The sequence below is a fragment of the Polypterus senegalus genome, chromosome 2 (genome assembly GCF_016835505.1).
Source record: "Polypterus senegalus isolate Bchr_013 chromosome 2, ASM1683550v1, whole genome shotgun sequence".
NCBI classification, from domain to species: domain Eukaryota; kingdom Metazoa; phylum Chordata; class Cladistia; order Polypteriformes; family Polypteridae; genus Polypterus; species Polypterus senegalus.
In genome coordinates, this window is record NC_053155.1 from 97,328,795 (window position 1) to 97,354,912 (window position 26,118).

The 26,118-nt window shown below is 35.9% G+C and overlaps 1 protein-coding gene across 2 annotated transcripts in view; it reads right to left on the reverse strand.

The window, feature by feature from the left end:
- The window catches only part of cwf19l2 (CWF19 like cell cycle control factor 2), a 139,410-nt gene that overhangs the window by 64,734 nt on the left and 48,558 nt on the right, over window positions 1-26,118 (reverse strand). For both annotated transcript variants that reach the window (XM_039744194.1, XM_039744193.1), the window contains exons 7-12: window positions 17,175-17,290; window positions 14,386-15,107; window positions 13,538-13,646; window positions 11,772-11,861; window positions 9,307-9,441; window positions 4,903-5,040 (exon numbers count right to left, since the gene is read on the reverse strand). In XM_039744194.1, the coding sequence (XP_039600128.1) occupies window positions 4,903-5,040; window positions 9,307-9,441; window positions 11,772-11,861; window positions 13,538-13,646; window positions 14,386-15,107; window positions 17,175-17,290 (1,310 nt within the window). The remainder of the gene's footprint in view (window positions 1-4,902; window positions 5,041-9,306; window positions 9,442-11,771; window positions 11,862-13,537; window positions 13,647-14,385; window positions 15,108-17,174; window positions 17,291-26,118) is intronic.

A 26,118-nucleotide genomic window follows, 5' to 3' on the forward strand; every position in this document is an offset into this window, starting at 1 on the left:
GGCTTGGATACTGGAGAACTGGCACAATCGATAACAGGGCAATAGGTGGCAATAAGATGGTCATACCTGTCCAGATGTTCATTTAAAGGTGTTAATATTTGAATAAAGCAGGTCCAGCTTGTTGTGTCACGAACATGCCATTAGATGTTGGTTCAGAATCACTCAACATTCTGTTATCAACTTTAAAAATAAATATCAAAAGGATGATGAAACCACTCCTAGGCAGGTAACGTGGACAAATTCAGTCATTTTTCAAAGTCTGAATCAAACTTATCAGCTTTAATTATGATGTACTGTACTTGAATCCCCCTCTCCAGACCCTCTCCAGCTTTTACCCCTCTGTCAGATTATATCAGATGAAAACTGTCCTGCATTAAATAGCATCCGAAATATGTTTAAGCTGGTTGTTCCACAATAAACAAATACCACAGTACTAGAACAGTACGTGGCGTGCCATAACACACTAAAGTTCACCCATTTTATTTAAAATCAAATGAAAATTCCACATGTAAAGAGAGAGGCCATTTTTGAGTCTTTTCCACCTTACTTTTTATCCTTGTTCCATATTCTTTCCACCTTTGGATGAGCTGCTTTTGTGATAAGGTATAACATTGAGTTCTAATCGCAGAGCTACCCGCAGAGTAAAGGAACATTATGCCTTGTCAAAGGCATAATTTGTAAAAAAGATTTGCAATTTTGAATTAAACATTCTGTTATTGATTTCCTTAACTGAACTGAACCATTAGATAGATAGATAGATAGATATAGATATACAGATAGATAGATAGATAGATACTTTATAGAATGAATAATGAAGTATCTGCGCATTTTATAACATTTCTATTAAATGCACTACAGTTTTACTGATAGTTCTGATTTTTCTTACCGTATGAAGTAAAAAATTATGGCTGCTGGTGGTTTGGGTAAACTCAATCCAGTCAGTCACTAGATGTGTTAAAGATTTTCTGCCTGAAGCTAGTGATTTAGAATCACATTAAATGCATCTGCAGTGTGTGTTCATTTATATTTAAGAAAGCAAAGGGATTCCAACGTAGACAACTGTCACATAGTGCATAACTAATTCATGCAGTTAATAAATACATTTAGAACTTCCCCGCTGCTAATTTCACATAAAGGGAAATATTTTTTTGAAGGAATTTTTTTTCTTAATCTTTAAAAGGAAAAGATATTAAGATAAAGTCTTTATAAACAACAATGCAAAAGACCAAATATGTGCAAATTAATGTATTTCAATGATCAGTAAGAATTTACATTAACTCACTGAATTTAGGATACTGTGTATGAATGGTAGATTCAAGGTTTGTATTATTAGCACCAAGTGCATTTCCTATCTATTAAACTATTACTAAAAGTTTTATTATGTTTATTTGAGCCACACTTATTATTAGGGTTTACCCCAGTTTTAGGCAAACTACCAGTATTAAGGCAAATCAACAGACAAACCAATTTCAAAAACAACTAGTAAACTTGCAGTTAACAAATCAAAGAGAATATCCGTCACTCCTACCACAGCCCACTCCACTGTCACACTTCCCTAGTACATATTCTGTACCACTCTTCTGTGCCATTCCTGACTTCCTCATACAATACCACAACTCCTCTCTAGGCACCCTGTCATATGCTTTCTCTAAGTTCACAAAGGCTCAATACAACTCCTTTTGGCCTTCTCTATATTTCTCCATCAACACCCTCAAAAGAAATATATAAGGAGAATATACAGTACATAAAATGAAATAAGTAAGCTAAAAAGCTTGCTTTAGTAAGCTGTATGTACACTGGCTAGTTTAATGTAAATACTGTATTTAAAATGCAGCATAGGAAACTATTACTGAATGACATAATCATTGATATAATCAATGAATAATACATGAAAATGTCAGTATCCAAATCATTCAACTATTGAAAAATTAGGGGCAAAAGAGATGCTTTATCATGGTGCAGATCATTCCAAATTTAAAAACATTTAAGATTATATAAAGGTTATAAACAAACAAGAAACTGCATCAGGGTTTGACCAACATACCTTTCAAATGTGAAAAAATTATTTTGGGTCTAATTTTCAGACTAGCTTAACGCACTGTGGGAATGTCCGGACATTTTTTAAATTATTTTTCCTGCATCCTCTTCTTTATCAAAAAAACAAGTCTTACTTTTCTTATGTGAATCTTTCATTTTTATTTTCCATTCTTAACATGAGTTAAATTTGAAATAACAATAACCATCAAGTTCTTTATCTCTAACTTGGGTATAGGATTAAAGGAAAAAAACAAGAAATCACCAAAGGCACATTAAGCACAACATATGAACAACAGATGCTTGATTTATCATTAAATACAACACTAGTTATTATGAAATGTTAACATCTTAATATTGCAACAGCAGGAATGTAACCCATTTCATTTCTGTTTCAATCAAAGTAGAGAGTCCAGGACATCTTTGTCCTTGGGATCAAGATGGTACTGCCTCCCACTGGCCACTGCAGGTGTAGTAAACAGTGCAATGACACACTGTAATGGCACCCAACAAATATTGCCTCTAGGTGGCCAGTGGAAATACTGTACAGGACAGTTTGGATGAATGAAACATATCAGGATTTCTGATTCTGCTTCCCTCTTGTCATGAATCACACCATTTCAACATTTTTCATCATACATGCACCCAGCATAGCCTCCAACAGAATCCGGGCCTAATGGGAGGGACTCATTGAATCCACAAGGAGTGTGATTGTGAGAGGGCAGGATCTCAGCTGCTGCTTCAGTGGTTAATATTCATATAGTCAACTGACTTCACCAGGCACCTAGCTGAGTATGAGATTGCAATCTTCTGTAGATATGTAATAGTGGTATTCTTGAGTACCAAGGACTCTTTTGGGCATGCAGAATCACATTCTCTATTTAGCTATATGAGATAGGACATTGTCATTTGATATGAATAAAAGGTTGACATTTTTGATAATTTACTGATTGAAAACTCAATTTTTACCATGGCACATTAAGCCTGTGTTTAGGATGGAAAATAAACATGAAAGATTTGGATAAGAAAATTAAGGTTTGTGTCCTGAGAAAGAAGGGACAATGAAGAACAGATGAAAAATAATTTTAAAATGATCTGCACATTCCCAAATGCTGCTAGGGTGCTCTGAGGTCTGCTGTTCAAACCCTCAAAAAAAAAAACACCCACCCACACAGAGACAGAAGGGGTATGTGCAAACTCTTCACTGTCAGTAACTACAATTCCAACCCAGTCACCTGACACCAAAAAAAAAAAAAAAAACAAACTGAAATATAGTAATAAATACTAAAATTTAACCACTTACTATTTGAGCTATTTTTAGCAATACATTACATTGAGTCGGCTTACACAATCAATATAACTTCTATGATTTTTATTTGTAGCCTTCATTTACATAATTTCAAGAAAATCGCAGCTAGTTATAGGTACTCAGAGTAGGTGCCTATTACCATTAGTCATGTAGTGCCACACCCAGTTAAAGTACTGTATAATCTCCACAATTTACTACATCAAAATCAAACTGGTTTGACTTTCACATAGCAAGTCATAAACTGCAGGAGTGGGTTCTTATTCCAATGAGAGATGCATGTGTCTATGTCTTGTGCCTACTAGAGATGCATATAATGCCCACAAAACAGTAATGAAACAATGGTGGCTGCAAGTAAAGAAACAAAGTTGACTTTTTTGAACTGTGTAGTTGTGAGGGAGGGCTCACTGAACTTTGGAGTGTTTACAGTTATCTGTTTGATGTTTGGTGTTTGTTGTACTAAATCACAACAAAAAAAGACAGACATGAGAATGTGGCACACTCATTGAGATTTATAGTGATATAATGTGACACACTTAAAAAAAAAAATGAGATTCAGCAAATGTGGTTGTTAGATTTGACATGCTCTCTAATTAGAATATGTCCTGCAGTGTGACACAAGCTCATTTTTTCACTATTTAACTAAAAACAGCTAGAATGTCACTCCTTTAAGTGATTAATTACTTAAAAAAAATAAATTAGTTGATTACCCAATTCTGTATTTCTACACTCTATCATATGCGCAGTCTGACTGAAAGTCTGACTTTGGTTTTATTCAAATAGACATTCTGCATACACAAAAATGTAGTCGGCCTTTGGACAGTACATTAAGGCAAAAGCTTGAGATGTATCTCCTTCACATAAACATCTGAACTTTCCAGAAAGTCTTTTTTGTCTGTTTATGTTAATGCCATTAAAAAACATACTTTCTGGAACAGGGGTTGGAAATGTCAGTTCTGAGGGCCCCACTGGCTGCAGGTTTTTGTTCCAACCCAATAGCTTAATTAGAAATCAATCCTTCCCAATCTCAGACCTTATATAATTTTATGGCTTGTTAGTTATATTGTAGATTTTTTCCATTCTAAGGATATTAACAAAATGATCTCAAGTCTAAAACGGATCATTTTCAGTCTGTCACATTTTTATCTTAAGTGTTTTATTAAACACACAGGTGTAAATGGAAATAAGCTAGATGGAGAACTGCTGGCTTTTTTGTCATTTGCCTCTTAAGGAGTCATTAAAGTAGTGAATACAGCTGTTTAAGACTGGCCACTAAAATGAAGCATCAAAATGTCACTTGAGCAATAAGTGCTTCATCAGCAATAAATTAGTTTTCATTAAGAAACTGTGTTGGAACAAAAAACTGCAGCTACTGTGGCCGTCCAGGACTGATGCTGCCCACCCCTACTATGAAAGTTAAGGAGATGAAATACTGTAGGTTAGAAAAAGCATTTTGACAAAACAGAAGTTGCATTGTAGGCTGGCACTTCCCATGTGTGTGGTTTATTCCCACAATTACAAGTGAGCACTTTTGTAGACAAAAGAAAAACATGAACTTATACCTTTGATGCTAGCCGGGAGTAAAGAGCATTCTGATCTTCAGCTGTTCCCATTTTTTCTTGTTTGACCATTTCTTGAAGATCAATGTTGTCATCATCATGAAAATAGCGCATTCTTTCATTGCCCCGGTGTGTTTCAATCTATGACGAAAAGTATTTATATTCATTTATATTTTGCATAATTTAAGGCACCAATAATACAATCTAGATACAAGGAACATTTGCAAAATAAACTTTAAAAATTTATTTTAAAAAGTACATTTTACCAAGGTTAATAACAGGTTAATTTAGGATCTGTATTTAAAATACTATAAATAAATTAGCTGATCTACATGGCTTCATCCAGAACAGTGGCTAAATGGATATTACATACACAAAATAAAAAAAATGCGGTAGAAAGGCATTTTTTTGTATTATTTCGCATCCTGTGGATCTGACCTTGCAAAATTTTACCATGAAATTAATGGCAAAAAATAGAGAAATGGTAGTAATCTTGCAGCAAAGAACAATTTGTAGAACGGTATTAATAATTAACTCTATAGTTCATTTATTATGTTGTTATATAGAGTGAAGAATGCACCACAGTCATAACATACAACTCATTCGCTGAGAGAAAAGTGAGGTTCAAGCAGCACAGAACATATATCCTCCTCTCTGGGCAGTGCTTCTACTGGATCCCCACAAATTATCTGTCCCTTCTCAGTCCTGATGTCTGAAAAGACTTTTGATACTCCAGCTCAAGTAAAGCCCTCTTTATATGAGTCATTTGCACACTTATTATTTGTCCCAGACTAAAACCAAATATGACTTTTTGTTCAGAATAAAATAAGCATTCTGAAAAGAGGGAACAGACTTTTGATTTAGTTCATGGTTACTATTCAGCAGAAATGTAAAAATCACTATCTTTTCAACATCCTTAAATACATAACATTCTCAAAACTAGCTGTGGTCAAGAAAAACAGGTGAAAGTGATGTTATTTTGTTTAATAATTGTTTCTAATTCTTTTGAAATAAAAATCATGTCAATATCAGGCTGTGGAAATACTAATGTTAAAAGATGCAAAAGTCCAGCAAAAATGGCAAATTTTGGTAAGGTTGGATCAGTTTTTATTTTTTTTAGATATTATATGTAAATAGTTCAAAGTTGGTCTATACCAGAAATAACTGCAAAGTTTTGTAGAAATATAAAAAAATAAGAATAAGGTATATAGCTAAATAAATAAAGTTCCTTCCAAAATTCCTTCTGAGCAATTTTAATTAGGCATATTATTGACATGTTTGAAGCCACACAGCAGATTTGTAGCGCTATTAATTTTGTATTATTTCAGCAGATAATGGCAACTTTTAGTGAGGTTGTTTTAGTTTTTATTTTCTTCTAGGTATTTATACATAGAAAAATCTTAACTACTTATTAGTCTATATTCTAAGACAGACTGCATCGGAAATAACTGCAAAGTTGTGTAGAAAATGGTGAAGTGGTTTTCACATAATGCTCTAACACAAAAACAGGAACTACATTTACACTATATACTATGGGGGAATAGGTTGGCGGGTGGATTAATAAGGTGGGGTTTGAAAGCTGTTGGTCATAAACTCTGGCTGAAACCTTGGCTCTCTAATGAAAACGCCATTAATAAACACTTGGACTTGACCCCAGCAGATGTAGGCTTAAAAAGAAGAACATCTAAATAATAAAAAAGACTTTATAACCAAAATAACCTTCCAAACCCCACCTTATTAACCACCTCAAATTCTTCACTTGCTATATGATTTTAAGATAAGTGACTCATTTTCTCCCTTTGTGAATCTCTAGCTACAGATGTGACTATTTCTGTCTTGCAAGCCAGCTGCCCTTGTAGTTTAGTATAAGAGTTGTCACCCTGTGGTTAGGGTGGCTGTGAAACTTATAAATTGCACCCAAGAGGAACAGCAATCTGCCATACACTTTTTGTGTTACGAAAGTGTGCCAGGAGCACAAATTCATTGCTGCATATGTGCTCAGTAAGTTGCCTCTCGTAGAGTCTTCTATGAGTGGATTGAAATGTTCGAAAATGGCTGTACTAGTGTGACAGATGCAGAGTGCTCCGGATGTCTAGCTACAGCCACGAGGAATGATGTGAAAGCAGCAGTGCATCAGTGGCTATGTGCTCAACCAAAAACATTTTTTGCTAAGGGCATTAAAAATTTGGTATGACGCTGGAAAAATTGCATCGCAAATGAAGGCGAGTATGTAAAAAAAGTGATGTAATTTGTTTTTCAATTACTTAATAAATAGAAAAAAGTGTGGAAACTTTTTGAATGTCCCTCATATATTATATATAGTGTCCTCCATAGTATTTCGGACAAAGCATGTCTCACACAAAACGTGCATGGGAGACGGTTTACAGGCTCAAATAGTGTTATTTCTCAGACAGATGAGGGGTTGGCACTGTCATCTGGTCCTTTCTCCTCTTGTCCCTCTGCAAACCAGACGAAGACTGTGCCTCTCAGTGACATCACCACTTGTCCACCCACTGATGACATAATTTCCGATACCCAGAAACACCTACCTGCCACATCAGTTCCTGTTCCAACCTCATTGACTGCACCTCTTCCTCTAATCTAGCACATCTATAGACTAGTTTTCATCTTGTTAGGCAGTCCTGTCTTGAACTCGAGTCTTTGAAGACATATTTTTCATTTTTGCCCGTCTTTTATTGAGTTTACGGGGTGGCCATCCTCAAACCTTTTACTGTCTGCTGCCTTTTATTACAGCATATATTTCGATCTCATCATGTTAAAGTTAAAACACTTTTTATACATATATCTTTGTCCAAACATTATGGAGGGCACTTCATAATAGAAACATGTCTGAGGAATATGAAAAAAATTTAACATTAATAACATTTACTTAAAGAGTGTCACAACCTAAAATTACACCCTAGTGGTTTACAGTTAATTCTAAAACTGTACTCCAAAAAAACAATTAATTGATAAATATTATTACTATCTAGTTTTATTAGTTTTTTGCCAACAACACTGAACATTTTGCATTCTTATGAAACAAACAGGCACAGGAGAGGGGGAACAACAACTCTATAAACTGGTATATAACACCTGAAGAATATTTTAAAAAATGCCATCATTTGTTCATTATGTCTTTCAGGTTTTGTGCATGTTGAAATCAAATATAGGGATATGGGATGACAAATCATACACTTGCAACATTAAGCATGAGGCTGTGACATGTGGTCCATGACACTGCACTGATTTGAAATAAATGATCGCGCCCAGAGTAGGTGCAGGCTCCAAACAGTTGCAAGGGTGCGTAAGTGTGTTTTGCTCCACAGTTAGTGGAGGCTCTGTCTGGCCATGACACATACATGGGCAGAAGCTCGCGAGTCAGTCAGGTGCCCCAATGATGCTGCGAAGGGAGCAGCTACTCACACTTGCACCCAATTAGGCAGAAATTTTAAACAGAGCCTGCAAGGGTCAGTGGAAAAAAAATAAAAGATGGGGAGAAAAGAAACAGGGTGTAAAGAGAGAGAGAGGAGACAGGTCAGCCAGATAGTGGAGGAATGACAGCGCAAGCATGGGCCCCATGAAGGAACGATGGTAGTGGTAATCCAGGGGCTGATTCGCCCCTCTGATTATTTGTGTGGAGTGGGTGCGAGCACAGTGGAGTCTTCCCCAAGGATCTGAGGTATGACTGCAGGAGCGTGAAAAAAGACACAAGGACCACTGACCCTTAGTGTTCTGGCTAGAGCCGTGTTAGGCAGCTAAGATGGGAGTGAGGTGGCGTAGACGACGGCTGTTTGCGTATCCGCCAGCTGAGCATGAGCAATGGGAGACCTGGGACAATAGTGATTGAGTTGGATCGGGCTCATCTGATTGCACAGTAAGGACCTGATGGTTATTTTATTGCTGGTATTTCATTTCTGTTTTAAAATCTGGATTTTAACCCATTGATTTTACTTTTGTGTTTATTTATTTATTGACATTTGGAAGCACTGCACTCTTCTGGGCATTCTGGACGCTTTGATCTGAATTATTTTAATATATATACCTTGAATCAGTGTCAGGTTCAGAGGCTCTTGGTGGAACCCGGTAGCGTAGAGCCAACACACACCATCACAGAGTCAGAAACTGAACATGGACAAGATAACTGACTGAAGAGAAAGTTCACATACACAGTCACACCTGGCCAATACAGTTTATCCATTTAACAACACTTAAATATTGTATGGATGTAGTAGGAAAACCACAGTGCCTAAAGAAAAAAAAATAGCACATCCCTGGAGGAATATGCAAACAGTCAATGGCAGGGATAGAATTATAACCCATTTCTATATGTTTGTTTATCATTCTCCAGTTAGCAAAAATAAGAGTGTCATAATAAAATATATGTTGCTAAGCTTGTATTATTACCAGCTGTTTCCGGCGATGGCCTCCCCTAGGCTGGACTAGTTGTGATGAGGCATTGATGGGCCATGCTGTGCCAGATCGATCTGTTCTGAAAAGTGCAACTTCATGATCTTCTGTATCCTCTTTCAAAGCTTTAGACTGCACAAAAAAAGCTTGGTTACAAATGTAACATAAATTCCATTTTTGTACAGATCAGTGCAACTAAACTATAGTTACATTTATAATTTCATGGTCTGAAATGAAAATAGTTAGACTGGAAGAAGAGGATGATAAAAAAAACTCAACAGATGCAAGAAAAAGCATGTGACCCCTTTGGATTTTCTGCATTAATTAGACTTAAAGTGTGATCTGATTTTTTATATAAGTCACAAGTATAGATAAACACAATGTGTTTAAGTTAATAACACACAAACAATTTTAATCTTTTATGTCTTCAGTGAACACACTCATCAAACATTCACAATATGCTGTGGAAAAAGCAAGTGAACCCTTGGATTTAATAACTGGTGTGGAATACCGGGGCGCTCCAGCTGTCACAACCCCGACATGGACAGACGAAGACACAAATGTTGAACAGCTCATGTTTATTTTTTCCATGTGCAGAAGCGCTTTCTTCGCTCCCCACAAGAGCACAATATCCACAACTTCAAAGCACAGCCCTTTCGCCTCCAGTCCTTTATGCCTCCACTCCTTCGTGCAGGCTTTGTCCTTCTTCCTCCCGACTCTAGCCTCGAAGTAGTGGCTGCTGGCTCCTTTTATAAGTCACCCAGAGGTGTTTCAGGTGCTCACGGACCTACTTCTGGAAGCACTTCCAGGTGTGGTGGAAGTGCTGCAAACTACGGCTCAGCACTTTTCCAAGCACACCCTGGCACTGGCCAGGGGCCCCAGCAAGGTTAAGCTTCCATGAGGTAATGCTCTGGATATACTCTCCATTATAGAGATGTCCCGGCCAGGAAAGAGCCCCAGCCTTCGGCCACACTGGTCAAACCTCCCTTGGAAGCAATAACCTCTAAACAGCACTTCCAATACCTGCGGTGCAGACCAGAACAATTTTCAGGAGGAATTCTGGACAAATTTTCCTTAAAGAAATGCTTCACTTCAGGCATACTCTTTGAATGTAAGGTGTAAATGGCTCTGTTGGGTTAAGGTATGGCCTGTAACTTTTTTTTTTTCTTTTTCTTTGTAGTAGATTCATTTTTGCGCTGCATCACCCAACATCTACTAAGCTAATACTGGCAGACAGTCTCCTTAACATTATCCTGTAATAACCATGAATTCATTTTTCCCTAGATGACAGAATGCTGTCCAGGCCCTAGGCAGCCAAGTAGTCCCAAATCATAATGCTCCTTCCATCGTACTTCACTGATTGGAAGATGTTTTCATTTTAGTACACTGTGGCTTTTTAACAGCACACAAACTGCTGCATATTCTTCTGAACAGTTCAACCTTATTTTAATCAGTCCACAAAACATTTTTTGTTTCTGAGTGTCAAGGTGGTCTTTGGCATACTTCTGGCATGGAGCGTTTTTTTTTTTTTGGAGAGTAGTGGCTTCCTTCTTGGTGTTCTGACAGGAACACTATATCTATTCAATGTTTTGTGTATGTCAGATTCATGGACAGCGATGTTAACCTGTTCCAATGATTCCTTTAAGCTTTAACTGTTACTTTAGGGTTAGTTTTTACTTCACTGAGCATTCTATGTTGTGCCTTTCAAATGATCTTATTAATAATACTAAATCACCTCCATTTATACACAGTTTGTCTAACTGTGGACTGATAAATATCTAAACTCTTTAACATTACTTTGTAACCCTTTCTAGACTTATGCTGTATCAAGAATTCTTGATTGTAGATCTTCTGAGATCTTATTATTGTTAGATAATCTTCACATTAGCAGATGCTTCTTGTTAACAGTAAAATTAAAGATTTTCTGTCTAGAGGGAGCTGCATTCCTCTTAGCTGGTCCACTTTCAAATGGAGATCGGCTGACAGTTCAGCACCTCTCTCTGCCCGAGTCCAGAAGACAAAGACACAACTATAAAGTCAATTATTGACCTTTGGCTCAAGATACTGTAGTACCACAAATACTTATTAATGATCTTGTACTGCCATGACAAGCACAGAAATCCAAAAAATATTTACCACTCAAGTTCAGATCATGCAACCTTCTGGCAGGATGAAACTGACTGTAAACATCTCCTTGTTTACAAGGCTTTACATCAGACAAGAGGTGGAAAAGAGTGCAACAGTAATGTATGCCAACAAAACTAGAAAGCACTAGCAGTACTATTACATTGTTCCAATTTCCACTGTCTGCGTTTGGCACAAATTCAGTATTAATGGCACAAACTCCTTTGTAGAATAACTAATATTTTGATGAGACACAATTGATATTTGATCTCTTAACCTCTAAATTGAACATCTGCATTTGCATTCTCAGTATACAGAATAAGAAAGAGCTTAAATACCTTATTTTCAACCTTTTTTGGTACTGAAGATAGATTCTCTTTTGACTTACGAGCCGAATCCAACTGAGCCTTCAGCTTATTAGCAAGATCCTAAAATATACAAAGAAGGATGACTTAAAGTCACTTGTTAATTTATACAAAATAACAAAGTAGACATCCAAAAGTCAAGGTTTCGCTTTACTGTTTTACCATACTAAAAACATAACACAATATGTTAAATGTTTTACAATCACAATATACAACTCATTCATGTATAATCTCAATAAATGTAATCAGTGTACACTTTAAAAAAGACATAGTAAATTGAAGGTGTTCTAAAGGCATATTTCTTCTTTCGACTGCTCCCGTAAGGGGCTGCCACAGTGGATCATTTTTTCCATATCTTCTTGTCCTCTGCATCTTGCTCCGTTACACCCATCACCTGCATATCCTCTCTCACTACATCCATAAACTTTCTCTTAGGCCTTCCTCTTTTCCTCTTACCTGACAGCTCTATCCTTAGCATCCCTTACCCAACATACCCAGCATCTCCCTCTGCACATGTCCAAAACAACACAATCTCGCCTCTCTGTCTCCAAACTGTCCAACCTGAGCTAACCCTCTGATGTACTTGGTTCCTAATCCTGTCCATCCTTGTCACGCCCAATGCAAATCATAACATCTTTAACTCTGTCACCTCCAACTCTCTCTTCTGTTTCCTGGTCAGTGCCACCATCTCCAACCCATATAACATAGCTGGTCTCCCTATCGTCCTGTAGACCTTCCCTTTCACTCTTGCTGAAACCCGTCTGTCACAAATTACTCCTGACACTCTCCTCCACCCTTTCCACCCTGCCTGCATTCTCTTTTTCACCTCTCTTCCACAATCCCCATTACTCTGTACTGTTGATCCCAAGTATTTAAAATCTACCTTTGTCAACTAAACTCTGTGCATCCTCACCATTCCACTGACCTCCTGTCTTAGTCCTACTGACCTTCAATCCTCTCCACTCTAGAGTACTGTATATCTCCACCTCTCAAGACCCTCCTCTTGCTATAGATTACAATCTCATCAGCAAACATCACTGTCCATAGGGACTGTCACTTAACACTAGAATTACCAAAGCTTACGAAAAAACTCGTAAATACAGCCCCCCTTAAATCCTCTCGCACCTCTCCGTCATTAGATGTACACTGTTTCAAAACTTATCCATGCTTTTTCTTCCTTAAATATTGGGAATTGATTTTACCGCTCTCTATCGGTTCTGTTTTTATATCATGTCATATGATATCCAGCATATCCTTATTATTTTAATTTCTCTTGCTTCCTTCATTAACCAACAGAGAACTATTCAACTAGTAGCCTGTATCTTATGCAGTAATAGATTCATATAACTGTATTAAAAATACTAAATTTCACTCATAGGTACATAAATTCTTAAAAATATATTGAAAGGTAACAAAATCAATTATACTTAAAGCATGCTTTTTAAATTGCTAGACATTTTGGGAACAGACTGGATACACAAATTCACAGTACATGCTGTATTTTTAAACAAAGAGTGAGCTGCCTAAACAGTTGTATTCGTTTAGAGTGTTCATTTTACACGTTTATACATTACATGGAAAAAGCAGTTCTAAGCAAGAACAATACACAAAACTGAGGAAATGTTTAGGGATAAAACAAAACAGAGAATGGACTAGTATGTAATTTATATATCTGACTAGCATTAGAATCTGTCTGAATAAACATTCCATAAAATCTCACTGAATTAACATAAACATACTGTATCTCCCAGCATTTCAGCTTTGATCAACTTGGCTGCAAGCTTATTTATTTCTTCATCACTGAGTACATGGACAGGAGTTTCCTTTTCTTCATCTTTCATTAAACCACTAAGTATAAAAAAAAAATATTAACATTGCAACATTTACTGTGCATTTAATTGCAGACTCTTTCTGCTAAACACAAAGTCAAAACAGCAATATTTTTTCTGCTTCCTAACACCTAATTCAGAGCACACTATTATACAAAATTAACAGAATTGATCAAAAAATAACGTGCATATTTTCAGCAAAAATCTAGAAGCCCAGTACTTCCTGTAAAAAAACTAGTCTAAATCAAAAACATAATGCAACACTTAATATCTGCAAAGTTCATGTATGTTTAAGAGAAAGTGTGAAAAAAGAAGTTATACAACATGCAAACTGTACAATCCTTTGACTGAAAATAGATCTGAGGGATCTGAAACTTTAAGCTTAACACTCAAGACACTAACTCATATTGAATGCAAGAAATGAAAAATAAACAGCCTGTCAAGCAATATTTGCCTGTTACAGATGTTAGTTAACAAGCTCTACAGTTAATATGTTGATGAGCATCATATTGCGGATAATGTATTTTAATCACAGTAACCAGTTTTATAATAGAAATGGTCTATTTATTGCATTGTTCAGTTTAAAAATATACATTTTGCAATAAATGCAATTTTAAACACATTTTAATGAGTTAATAAAAATTAAGATTAGTTCATACCAACATATTTAATTTTGGTATGATGTACAAAAATCCAATATGTTAAGTGCAAATGAAAATTACAGAACGACAGTTGATGGAAAAAAAAAAAATTCTTACCTAAACGATACCAGCTTTTCTGGGGGCTCTGGCTGCATCTGTATTGCTTGTGGCCTTTTCTCCAGCTTTGAAAGATTTTTCTTTAAATCTATTTGCTTGTCTTCTTTTGTAGTCATCATTATTGGAGCTCCTTGTCTTTCTTCAGTTTTCTCACCTGAACGATTTGTTTGTTTATGCCAGGGCTTCACAACATTGTCCACATCATCTTCACTAGGCTTCTGAAAACCCAACATGCTGCGAGTACTAGCTATACTGACTTCGCCTCTAGAGTATGTGTTTGGTCTGGCAGTATCTTCTAAATCAGAAGGCTTTAGAAAGTTTGCTGTTAAGGTCCTTTGTTTTAAAAATGTCTCATCAATAACTGGCTTTTTTCCTCTGCTATCTCTGTTTGAATTTAATTCACTTCTTGATTGTAAACATTGTTCTGCTCCCTCTGTGTTCTTTTTCCAAGATTTATAAAGGCCAGTTTGAGCTCTCCATGATTCCTTTTTCTCTTTCCCTTCAAGACTAGCTTTGCTTTGACAACCTTCCTTTACTTCCTCCCTGATACATTGTTGATTCTTGTACATGACTGACCTATCCTCTGAAAGATCATCTTTCCTACACTCCATTACAGCATGTTTTCTCCACGTTTTTCTGCTGGATTCTTGTTCTTTATCTCTACTCAAAGTAGAGTATGCTTTTTCAGCTTCTTCCAGTCTTTTCTTAAACTCTTCCATGGACTATAAATGTAAAACACATGTTGCGAGCACTAAGACAAAGTATAGCACTTTTTGCTATTTAATAAAATTTAAAACTAACAACCTGGTGAAGTAAAAATAATTAAACTGCAGAGAGTCATAAACCAAGCAAGATGTTACACACCCCAATCAGAGCTTTCAAGTTAAGATTGGCTTGAAAGTTCAGTATCAAGTGGTGTAGTCTACCATTCTATTATCTAGTTTCTCTTAATCTAAGAAGATATTTCAATCATGGAAAATGTTGAGGAGATAATTAGTCTTTACCTTTTGTAAATGGCTTGGATTGCTCCAAAGCTTGAGGAGCATTGCTCAATTAAAACCAACAAATAATCTAAAGCTTTCAATCAGGGACACAACTGAAGCAGCTTTAGCTGCATTGGCAGCCTTCACTTCCAGAGAAGTGTAAGAGCTCAAGATGCAGTATTCCAGGCATAGTGATGGATACAATTGTGTGGATTTGTGAGGGTGTTGGCGAACCCTGAACTAGCATGCCTAAGATAATATGTACAAGAACTGATCAGCTACAGCTGCACTAGACAAAGGTGTGATGCTGAGAGACCTGAAAATACACTGACCTTAAATAGCATTATTCATGAGATGCACAAGCGGGCTGCAAGGTACAGTACATCTATGGATTAACATTATGTATGCCTTATATAATACTGACACAGAAACTAGTATAGTAAATAAATTACTTATAAGTTATTAGTTGTAAGAGCCAATCCTAGAAAGTTAAAGTTTTGAGTTACTCATATTAATGTTTAATTTGAATAAAATATAATTTCTTTCATAGTCATAGTTAATGGTATAGTCTTTTACCCCTATAAGTCAGTAAGAGAACTTTCTTGCTATAACTGAGATACAGTATGATAATTGTTTCAGTTGTGTTTAGAACAGGTCCCAGTACACAGGGACTTGAAAGACCCATTTTCAATTCAGAGATGGGATAAGCATACAGATTTCTGACCGTTTTGAAATGGTTCAGAAATGTTAAATAGTAACGATTTGAGATGTAACAAGATTTAAGCTTTGAACAGAACTTTTCTTAATAAGAATTGTTCTGTGTGAACTGTTTTACTTTGAAATTTAACTAAACTTTTAAAAACAAAGAGTCCAATTTTTTGAGTTACAGCTGCTGAACTTTGGTAATTTTGGTAAAACACAGCTACATTAGTAAAAGGAAATAATGAATAAAAACATATAAACTACATTTGTTTCCCAAAGCAAAGATGACTGCAAAGTATATAAATTAATTAATTATGTTCTAAATATTAATGTTTTTTCAGTTTCATGAATAAAAATTGAAGATGTGTCTAAGCCATATTTCATTTGATCAGAAAGAATAATCTGTGTAAATCTGACTGCTAATCTAACTGTGTACTTGCAAATTTAGTGACATTGTATCTGCTTCTGATAACAGCTTGAAATGTAATGTAAAAACATTACAGACTACAAAATGCAAAGTGGGGCAATATATAAATACAAAAAACATAAACACAGTAAAATGTTCAGAGCAATCCTAATGAAAGCATTCACTGAATTGATTATATTGTGTTTCACATGACTTCATAGCAATTGTGGCGTAACTGTACAGTTCTAAATAGCAAACTAAAGACAAGAATGTTTCAAAATCACCAAAAAACAGTTTAGAAATATTAGCAATAAAGGTAAAAACATCTTTAAAAATGATAAGCAGACTACTCAGAATTTCAACAAAACATATTTACTATAAAATGCAAACAATTAAAAAAGTTTATTTTTTAAGAATTACAGTACAGTTTCGATGTAGAACCATATAGACAGAATTAGTGACAAAATCTAATATCCACAAAAAAATATTTAGCTTCTTATTTCTAGTGAGTAATGGATGTTTTTATGTGCAATTCTGAAACAGCTACCTATGCAAAATAACCTTTATAAGCAATCGAGTTTTCTGAAGATAGTGTTTTGCACTTCATATACTAGTATTACAATAATGTGACAATTTTCAAATAATAATCATTCTGCAGCATGAAAACAAAGAAAGTAACCAAATATTAATCATCTCACCCCATATCTCTCAGCAACCACCTCTTCCAGGCTACGCTTGTCCCTTAATGCCTGCTCCTTCATTCGCTGATAAGATTTTTTCAGCCAGCTTAAACCACCATCATTTACTGCAGTAGCTAAAGTAGCAATAAAAAGAGACAAAAACAAAACTTTAACTCAACATAAGTTCATTTATAGATAATTAACTTTAAAAGAGAAATATACCTCACATTATCAATAACCTATAGAATTAATTTAATTACTGAGAAGAGTTGGTGATTTCCAAATTTAAAGTGAAATGTACTTAAGTATGAAATGACAAGAAAATCAGAAAACAAGGAAATATGATTAGTCATCTCTTCAACTGTTAACAGTGAAAGGCCATGTTTATACTGCAAGTTGGAGACATGGGTTTGTTTAACACACGAGGGGAAAAAAAAAGTTTGAAAAACTATCCCTAAAACTCATTCTGACACTTCAAGGGTGAGAAATCCAGGCTAATACTTTGAAAGACTTCTCGAAATGCAAAGTTAAACCGCTCTGATCATCTGCTTTCACAGCCACTTAACTTCTACTATGGGTTAGGAAGACTAGCCTTCTGTAACTGTCAGCAAATGGCAACTCAGTGTCTTAAGCCAAGCAAGACGTAAAGTTGGTGGGTGCACTATTGTTTCCTTATTCTGCATATTAAACTATAAATTACAAATTTTTGATTGCCATGCTAAGTTTGTTGATTTTTGTAAACAATAGGCCATTTTCACACTTCTGTATTTTTCCTTCCAGGCATAGTTAAGGTTTAAGAACTCCTCCAGCTGTCCAAAACAACAACATACTTGCAAAACAGGGGCTTTTAGAGTATCTCTGTATTCTCAGATTCTAAACTCCTGAGTTTCCATAGACTTCCCACTGATGAAACAAAGAGAAGAAAATGCATGGAAGCCATTAAATGAGACGAGGGACCAAATTCATTTTTTTCCTCAGAATTCTACACACAACACCCCATAATGACAACATGAAAAAAAGTTTACTTGAAGTTTTTGCAAATTTATTAAAAATAAAAAAACTGAGAAATGATGCACTGTACTTCATGGTCCTAGAATAAGTCTGATTACTCTTCTCTGGACTTTCTTGTGCAGCCATGTCTTATTTTTTTTTTAATATGAAGCCCAAAACTCCACATACAGTAGTAGTTCAGACAAGGCCTCACTAGTTATATACCTCAATCAAAATTTTCCTTAACTTGTACTTTATACATACATGCTATGTAACCTTGCATCCTATTAGCCTTCTTAAAGGATTCTGAATACTATTTAGATGGAGACAGTGACAAATCCACTGTGACTCTTAGGTACTTCTCATAAATTGTACTTTCAAGTCTCAAATATCCTAGCATGTAATAAAGCCTGCCACTTTTCTTCCTATGTGTAATATCTTACCTTTATTTAATTTAATTTCATCTGCCAAAAATCTACCTTCCCTGTATTCTGTTCTGGTTCATGTGCAATGTTTGTCTGGTTCCAGATTATCTGTGATTTCACCTAATCTGAAACCATCTGCAAATTTAACAACAGATATTCTCATCCAGATTGCTCGTGTACATCAGAAAAAAGCAGTCTAATAGCACTGATACTTGAGGGACACCACTTTTAACATCTGGTATTTCTGAAAATGTTTCTCTAACTATAAATTTCCGTTTCCAGTGTTTAAAGGAATACTCCACACAAACATGGTATTTTTTAAGTTACTAACCCATTTAGTTCATAGTGGTGGCTAAGAAAAATGTTTAATCTCGTGCTTTAATGCAGAACAGACCTAACAAAGCTTCTGATAGAACTGACCCAATGGTGACCAACGCAGGACTACAGCAAATATTATCAAAAACTCTCGTGTAGAAATGTCACATTTCTTGCGGTGCAAAATCCACATGTCAAGTCATCCATGAATAAGATAACAATGTGCAAAATGCATTTTTTTCCTAAAATACAGGCACACACAAAATTCTGGAAAATGAAATTGTCCACAAACAGGAAGCCCCTTCACAGGGGTTTGTGTTTTGAATTTGAAGATCCCCCCTTCATTCATTGGACAAGACTCTTGTGGAGTATCCCTTTAAGCTAATTTTGCACATGTTTACTCACTGGGCTTTGAATTCCCATTTATTTTACTTTAATGACTAATCTCTCATGGAGTACCTTATTAAAAGATTATGGAAGCCAGGATAAATAATATCATATGTGCCTCTCTAGTCCTACGCTTTTCTTGCATCCTCACAGAATTCCACCGTGTTAGAACTAGTGCAGGTTTTACCAATACACCTGTTCCTGCCACATGATGCTTTATTTCTTACAAATTGCTTCCATCAATTTACCCATTATGCATGTTAAGTCTGTAATTACTTGGATAAGCATAGTCATCTTTTTAACATAATGAAATCGTATTTGTTAGATTACAAATCTAGGAATATTCCCCATGTGCAAAACATTTTGAAAAAGCAAGTGGCAATTGTAATATGTACTCTCTAACCTCCTTAAGCACTCTTAATATAATATTATCTGGTCCCGGTGATTTGCTTGATTTCAGCCTATTTGAACTAAGCAATACTTCTCCTTAGTATACAAGTCATTAACTACGTTCTGGACGGTCCCTGTTATTGCTAGGTGGTAAATTTTGGAAATAATGCAAGATGAGAGCATTTACTATTTTCCGACTTACTTATTCTGATGCACGTCACGTTCTCCCTGACCGTTACTTACTAATGAGGTTTTCTTCATAGATCAGAATGAATAACCAGAGAAGATAATGAGAACCTAGTGATGTCTATGAATCGCAGAATTCAAGCAGCCATTGCATGCAAAGGATATGCAACAAAGTACTAAATATGACTGCTTTAATATACCTACCATTGCTACATCTCAAAAATTGTTTGATTTGTAATATTAAACTGTGGGACCAGAGGGGTAAATCAAGGAAAAATGTGTTTTTGTCCAAAACATTATGGAGGGCTCTGTATTTCTTCAATAGCTCACTTGTGAGATTTGTGACCAGAGGTCAGAATTAATAAAGCCTATTAGAATCTGTACATGGACAGCTCTGTGTATATCGACTACAGGTTTGGATATGAGCATGTTTCATGCAATGTCTTATTATTCTGCAATTCCAAAACTAACAAGCAGGTTTAGTTCATCTTGCACAATTTGCAATAATACTCCAACAGTATAGTGTACCAGTCTGAACATTGTAAGAAAGCGCATGGATCAGGTTCATGTATTATACCCAAATAGGGTGCTAACTCTCTCACACTTACAACATAACCAGATTCCCTTTTTTGATGGAAAAAAATGTAGTTACCCAGTAGAAAATGGAGAGAACAAGTAAGGTCCATACAGACAATGGCAAAGCAGAATATGAATTCATGAATCTGGAAGGAACATCGCCAGCCAGTCAGCTAAACACATGATGTGAACTAAATTTATGGAGAATACCAAGTAAATGAGGTTAACGTTATTAGATGCTGACATGAACTTTACATCTCTAAAATAAATAATGTACACACAATAGACATAAACTCCTCTAAAGCCTGTGAGGACTGCTTGTGGGACTCTGTGCTTGCATAAATTAGCAATCATGTTTAAATGAGAAATGTGAGGATGTAAATTGAAGTGCTGAGAGCCCCATGTGTATTGCACTTCTTTGACTAGCATTGCTTTACATTCAATATCCACTAATTAAATCAAACTTCTGCTTTGTACAGCATCTTTTACATTGACTATAATCTAATTACATAATGCATGCAATAAACAGCACAGGAGGTTTAAATTATACTATATTAACCAAAACTTCACATTTTTTTCACAGAAACAAATAAAATCAAAAAGAATGGTTTCCATGTGAAAGGCTAAGGAAGTGAAATTTGTAAGCTTCTGCATGTTAAAAAGTACAGCCTTTTTACTGCTCTGGAATATTACATAAAGCTTAATTTTCACAGATTAAGGAACATTCCTCAATCACCTTCTAATCAGGTTGCTCCTAGACATTTAACAAGCTTATCCTGGATTTCCAATTACCAGATATTTGGAAAACAGCTACCATTAAAAACAGTCTTCAGCAGTTTTCACTTGCAGACCAAGTTTCTTATAACTGGTTAATCTGCATGAAGGCCTAGAAGATTGAACTTATTTTTCCCTGTTTTATCTTACATTTGTCCAGTACTTTTCCCCTGAACAAGATTCCAGGGAAATACAGTGTCCAGTACTTTTCCCCTGTGTTATTCCACTTTATTACACATACCTTTATTTATAGCCTTTAATGTTGTGAATTCTTCATAATTGTGGATTTACTAAGTTATTTCCAATGTCTGGTATAAATTTCATGTGAATAGCCTAATTTGAAATATACTTACTGAAAAAAATGTTGACAAGTTCAATACTTATTTCCCCCACTGTACAGTTAATGAGCTGGAAATCAACCATACATAACTGAAGCTGTAAGGCAGACAGACACATTAACCACCTTTTGCCATACCATTCAAAAGTTGTGAAAGACATTTATTTTTAAAATTTTAATTAAAGAAACCTGGCACAAACATTCATAAACCCAGACTTCAAAAACAATATAAACAATTCCTTCATGATCCATTTTTGTGTGTTTTCAGCCTCAGGGTACTTCAGGTAGATCTCCTGAATACGCTACCCTTTCTTTCTTTGTTTGGAGAGGAGAGTACTTCTATTGATACTTCACATGTAAAATACATAACCTTTTGATCCAGTACTTATCACTAAATAAATGTAATAAAAGAAAAACAATGCAGGGTACATTGTGTCTACATTTTCATCACAATTCAACTTAAATTCACAAATATGTAAATTCTAAATGCATAAAACAGTTCTGAAAATTACTATTTTGAAAAAGTTTGGGGTATCTGCTTTATCACAAAGGATACCTTCTCTATACTTTTCACAGCTATCAAAAGTGATGCCATTTATGAACATTATGGATGACCAGACAAAAAACATTTAGCTTTGATTATAATGCCCTCATTATTACATGATTTCCAAAATTAAACAAACAATCTAATAACCCTAAATAGTATAAAAGAAGTCCCCAGAAGAAGCATTAACTGAAGAATTAAAAGTTTCTTAATGAAGGTTAATATTCCAATAGTGCTACTTTAATGTTCCTTAATTACTATAAATGTTAAATACAGAAAATACAAAACCTCCATTTCATTCATTCAAACTAACAATTTCTACAGTAATTTAAAATCAGTGGCAGGGTTTATAACCAACGCAGCACTGCTCTCTCATCAGTCAATTACCAGCTGAGATCGCAACTTTGTGTGATTCTCAAGATCGTTCAGTGTCCATGCCGATTTTCTCATGAGATTATGGTTCCTTCATACAGTACAAGGAAATGCCTTTAGAATGATTGCTGAATCAGAGGAGATCACATTTCATCATGAAATGGACGGCTGCTTAGCACTTTTGCTTTTACTGACCTTGGAATAATTAGTTTACACTCTAGCTGTCCATTTATTCTTTCGAGCAAAACTAACTCTCATGCTTTCAGAATCATGTACGTGTTTGGATAGCAAGTTCATCGCACAGAAGTCACTTTAATGCTTTTGCTTCTCTAAAAAAGGTACAGTGCCCTAGCACACCAAATGCCATTCTTGATTCATATTCCATGGAGAACCTGTGCTAATTAAAACTTTAAAACACCTTAATATTAAATAATACACTGCAAACTCTAGCCAATGAGTTTTGCACAAAGATTGCAAACTTCAGAACAAATAAAAATACAAAGTAAGGGTCTCATTTCTCTTTAAATCAGTACTGCAGCACTAAAGAAAAATCTTCATAAATTGTACGCTGTAAAAACTGGAAGTCATGCATATTTATCCCATCTACTTAGCTTCCTCTGCCTGGATCCTCTAGAATTTGCAAGTTAATTGCTCATTTCTGGAAGTACAAGGATCAGCTTCTGGATTGAAGACCTTTCTCATGTTCTCTGTTTGAAGTTCACATTTGGTTCATCATTTCAAATGTTTGACTCTCCAGTAGAAGAACTAACCAGCATGGAGGTTTTTTGCACTACAGATACTTTCTGTGTCCATTGATGTAGTTCATCCTCAAATATATATTTGTACTTCTTAGTACATTATTGATTATTAAAACTGATCATTTTTCATTTGTTATTGCTAATTCCTCTGTCTCCCCTTCCCCTTAAGAGTCTGGGTGTCATCCTTAACAGTACTTTATCCTTTCAGTCCCACATCAATAACATCTCCCGGTCTGTATATTTCCACTTGCGTAACATTAATCGTATTCGCCCCTCCCTCACTCCCCACACCACTGCTATCCTTGTTCATAGCCTTGTCACTTCTCGTCTAGATTATTGCAATTCCCTTTCTTTGGTCTTTCTTGCAAATCTCTTTATAAGCTTCAACTGGTCAAGAATTCAGCTGCCTGCATCATTACTAGAACCCCCTCTATTCACCATATCACTCCCGTTTTGCAGCAGCTTCATTGGCTTCGAGTTCAGTTCCGAATTCAATTAAAAATTTTCCTACTAACTTTTAAGGCTATCCACAACCTTGTCCTTCCATATCTGTCTGACCTCCTCCATGTTGCCATTCCCTCCCACACCCTCAGATCCTCTTCCTCCATCCACCTGACTGTCCCCTTCGTCCGTCTTACCACTATGGGGAGCAGAGCATTCAGTTGCTCTGCTCTTCAGCTTTGGAACTCACTACCACCTGAGCTTAGGCATATTGAATCATTTTCATTTTTCAAATCTAAACTTAAAACTCATTTGTTTAAGACTGCTTTTTCTCTTTCTCTTCTCAAACTCCAGCCAATTTCACTCCATCCAGTTTCTTAATGAGAAGCCATTTCTTACTGTTAATTAAAGCCGTTATGAGGGATTTGCAGCTTACCTTTTTAATGGTTAAAACATACTGTCATTCTAAGAAACTTACTCATATCTCCCTTTTCCTTATTAAAATAAGCTCTAAGGCACAGGTGTCGAGCTCCAGGCCTGGAGGGCCGCAACGGCTACAGGTTTTCATTCTAACCCTTTTTCTAATCAATGACCAGTTTTCACTGCTAGTTCACTTTTTTCCCTTCATTTTAATTGCCCTGTTAGAATGATTCAGTCCTCTGAATTTATTAGTTTCCTCATTAAATGGCAGCCAAACAGAAATAAGGCATGGAACAAGCCAACAGATGACCAACTAACCTGGTACTTCAAGCTCCAACCAGTTTCTTAATGAGAAGCTGATGCTTGCTGTTAATTAAACCCATTATTTAATTGCATGGCTTGTTGCTGCTCTAGTTCTGCCACAGCAGACATTTCCAAAACTGTTGATTTTCTGTTTTTCATAAAAACATTGTCAAAGCGTTTTGGTGACCTGAGAAATCAGCCTTACTAAGACCTTCACCTTTCTTTATTTTTAGATATTGTGTGATGGGCAAAGGTGAGCTGGTCATGTAGCAGCTTGTTTTGTGTCTCATTCTTGTTTGGCAGCTAATTAAGGAAAAAGAAATAACTGAGGGGCCTGAGTCAAGTTAATTAAAAGAAGTAATTGGCAGCAAAACTGGTCACTAATTAAGAAGATGGTTAGAATGAAAACCTGCTGCCACATCGGCCCTCCAGGACTGGGGTTCAACACCCCTGCTCTAAGGTAAGGCAGTACATGGTCGCTTTAGCTAGCCATGACAGTTCATAATGCAGAATCCATCACTCCCATAGGGATCTATGAAACTTCCTATTGTATCTTTCTATACGCTGATGATATCTTGTTTTTAGGGAATGCCACATCTTACTAACTACATACTTTAAAGTTGTTTAATCTCTAAGAGAAACTTTCTGGTCATAAAATGAAGTAAAATAAGTAGGTCTGGGTAAAAATATAGACTTTCCAATTAATTGCTATTGTTGTCATTTAAACGAATCGACTTTGATTCTTAAAGTTTCATGATTGATCTTGTAAATCACTAGCCTGCTCAATTATTATATGTAGATTTTTGGTGTCCGATCTAGTGGATGTCACTAATGCACCTTTTAAGGCTTTCTATGGAAAACACACTTTACTACCTCGCATAAAATGGTGTGAAATTGCAATTTCTCTCACTACATTAAAAACAACTGAGCAACTGGGGTGGATATGTTGCAGACAAGATTGCTGAATGCCAGTCATACCAGGAGCAACCTTGCCGCTGTGACGGCTGGCTATCGTTTCAAAAACCTTTCTAGAATTTCCAACTTGCTGTTCCATCACAGGACTGTACCAATCCCAAGTTTGTGTGTTGGCAAGTCCAATAAACATTGTTTCTCTTTAAGTACATGGCTAGCTGTACTGCTACAGTGGAAAAAGTTTGCAATGCACTTTGCACAGTCAAACAAGCGGGCAATTGTTGGAATTTTCAAAGCAGTCTGCGATACCAAAGTGAGCATGTGCACAAAGCAGCCAACATAAAGTAATTCCATAAGCTGTACCACACAGACCATATTAGCACCACTGTCAGTCACGATGGCTGGTTCTTTTCCTTTTATGCTCAATTCATCCAATGCCACTGTCAACATGCATCAAATTTTGATCTTCGTTTCATTCAACACCACAGTGGGCTCTCAATTTAGATACTTTAGCTTTGGCATTTTTATCTCACTTTCACATACTGCAACATTCTAATTACTAAAGAATATTGGTAGTAGTCTAAAACATTTACATTGATGGTCTTTAATTAATCTCTCAGTACTGGCCCCAAACTGTGGTCATGAAAATGAATGTGGTTTTGCAAATTAAATTTTGCCAACTCAGTTTCCCTCCCATTACTTGTCCAATCTCAGATTTGTTCATTTTAAAATATGATTTGAATGGCAAAATACCTTGATTGAACATAACGATTATCCGTCCCAGGGACAAAGCAGGTTTGTCAGTAATGAACATTAAACTTTATCACTTGGA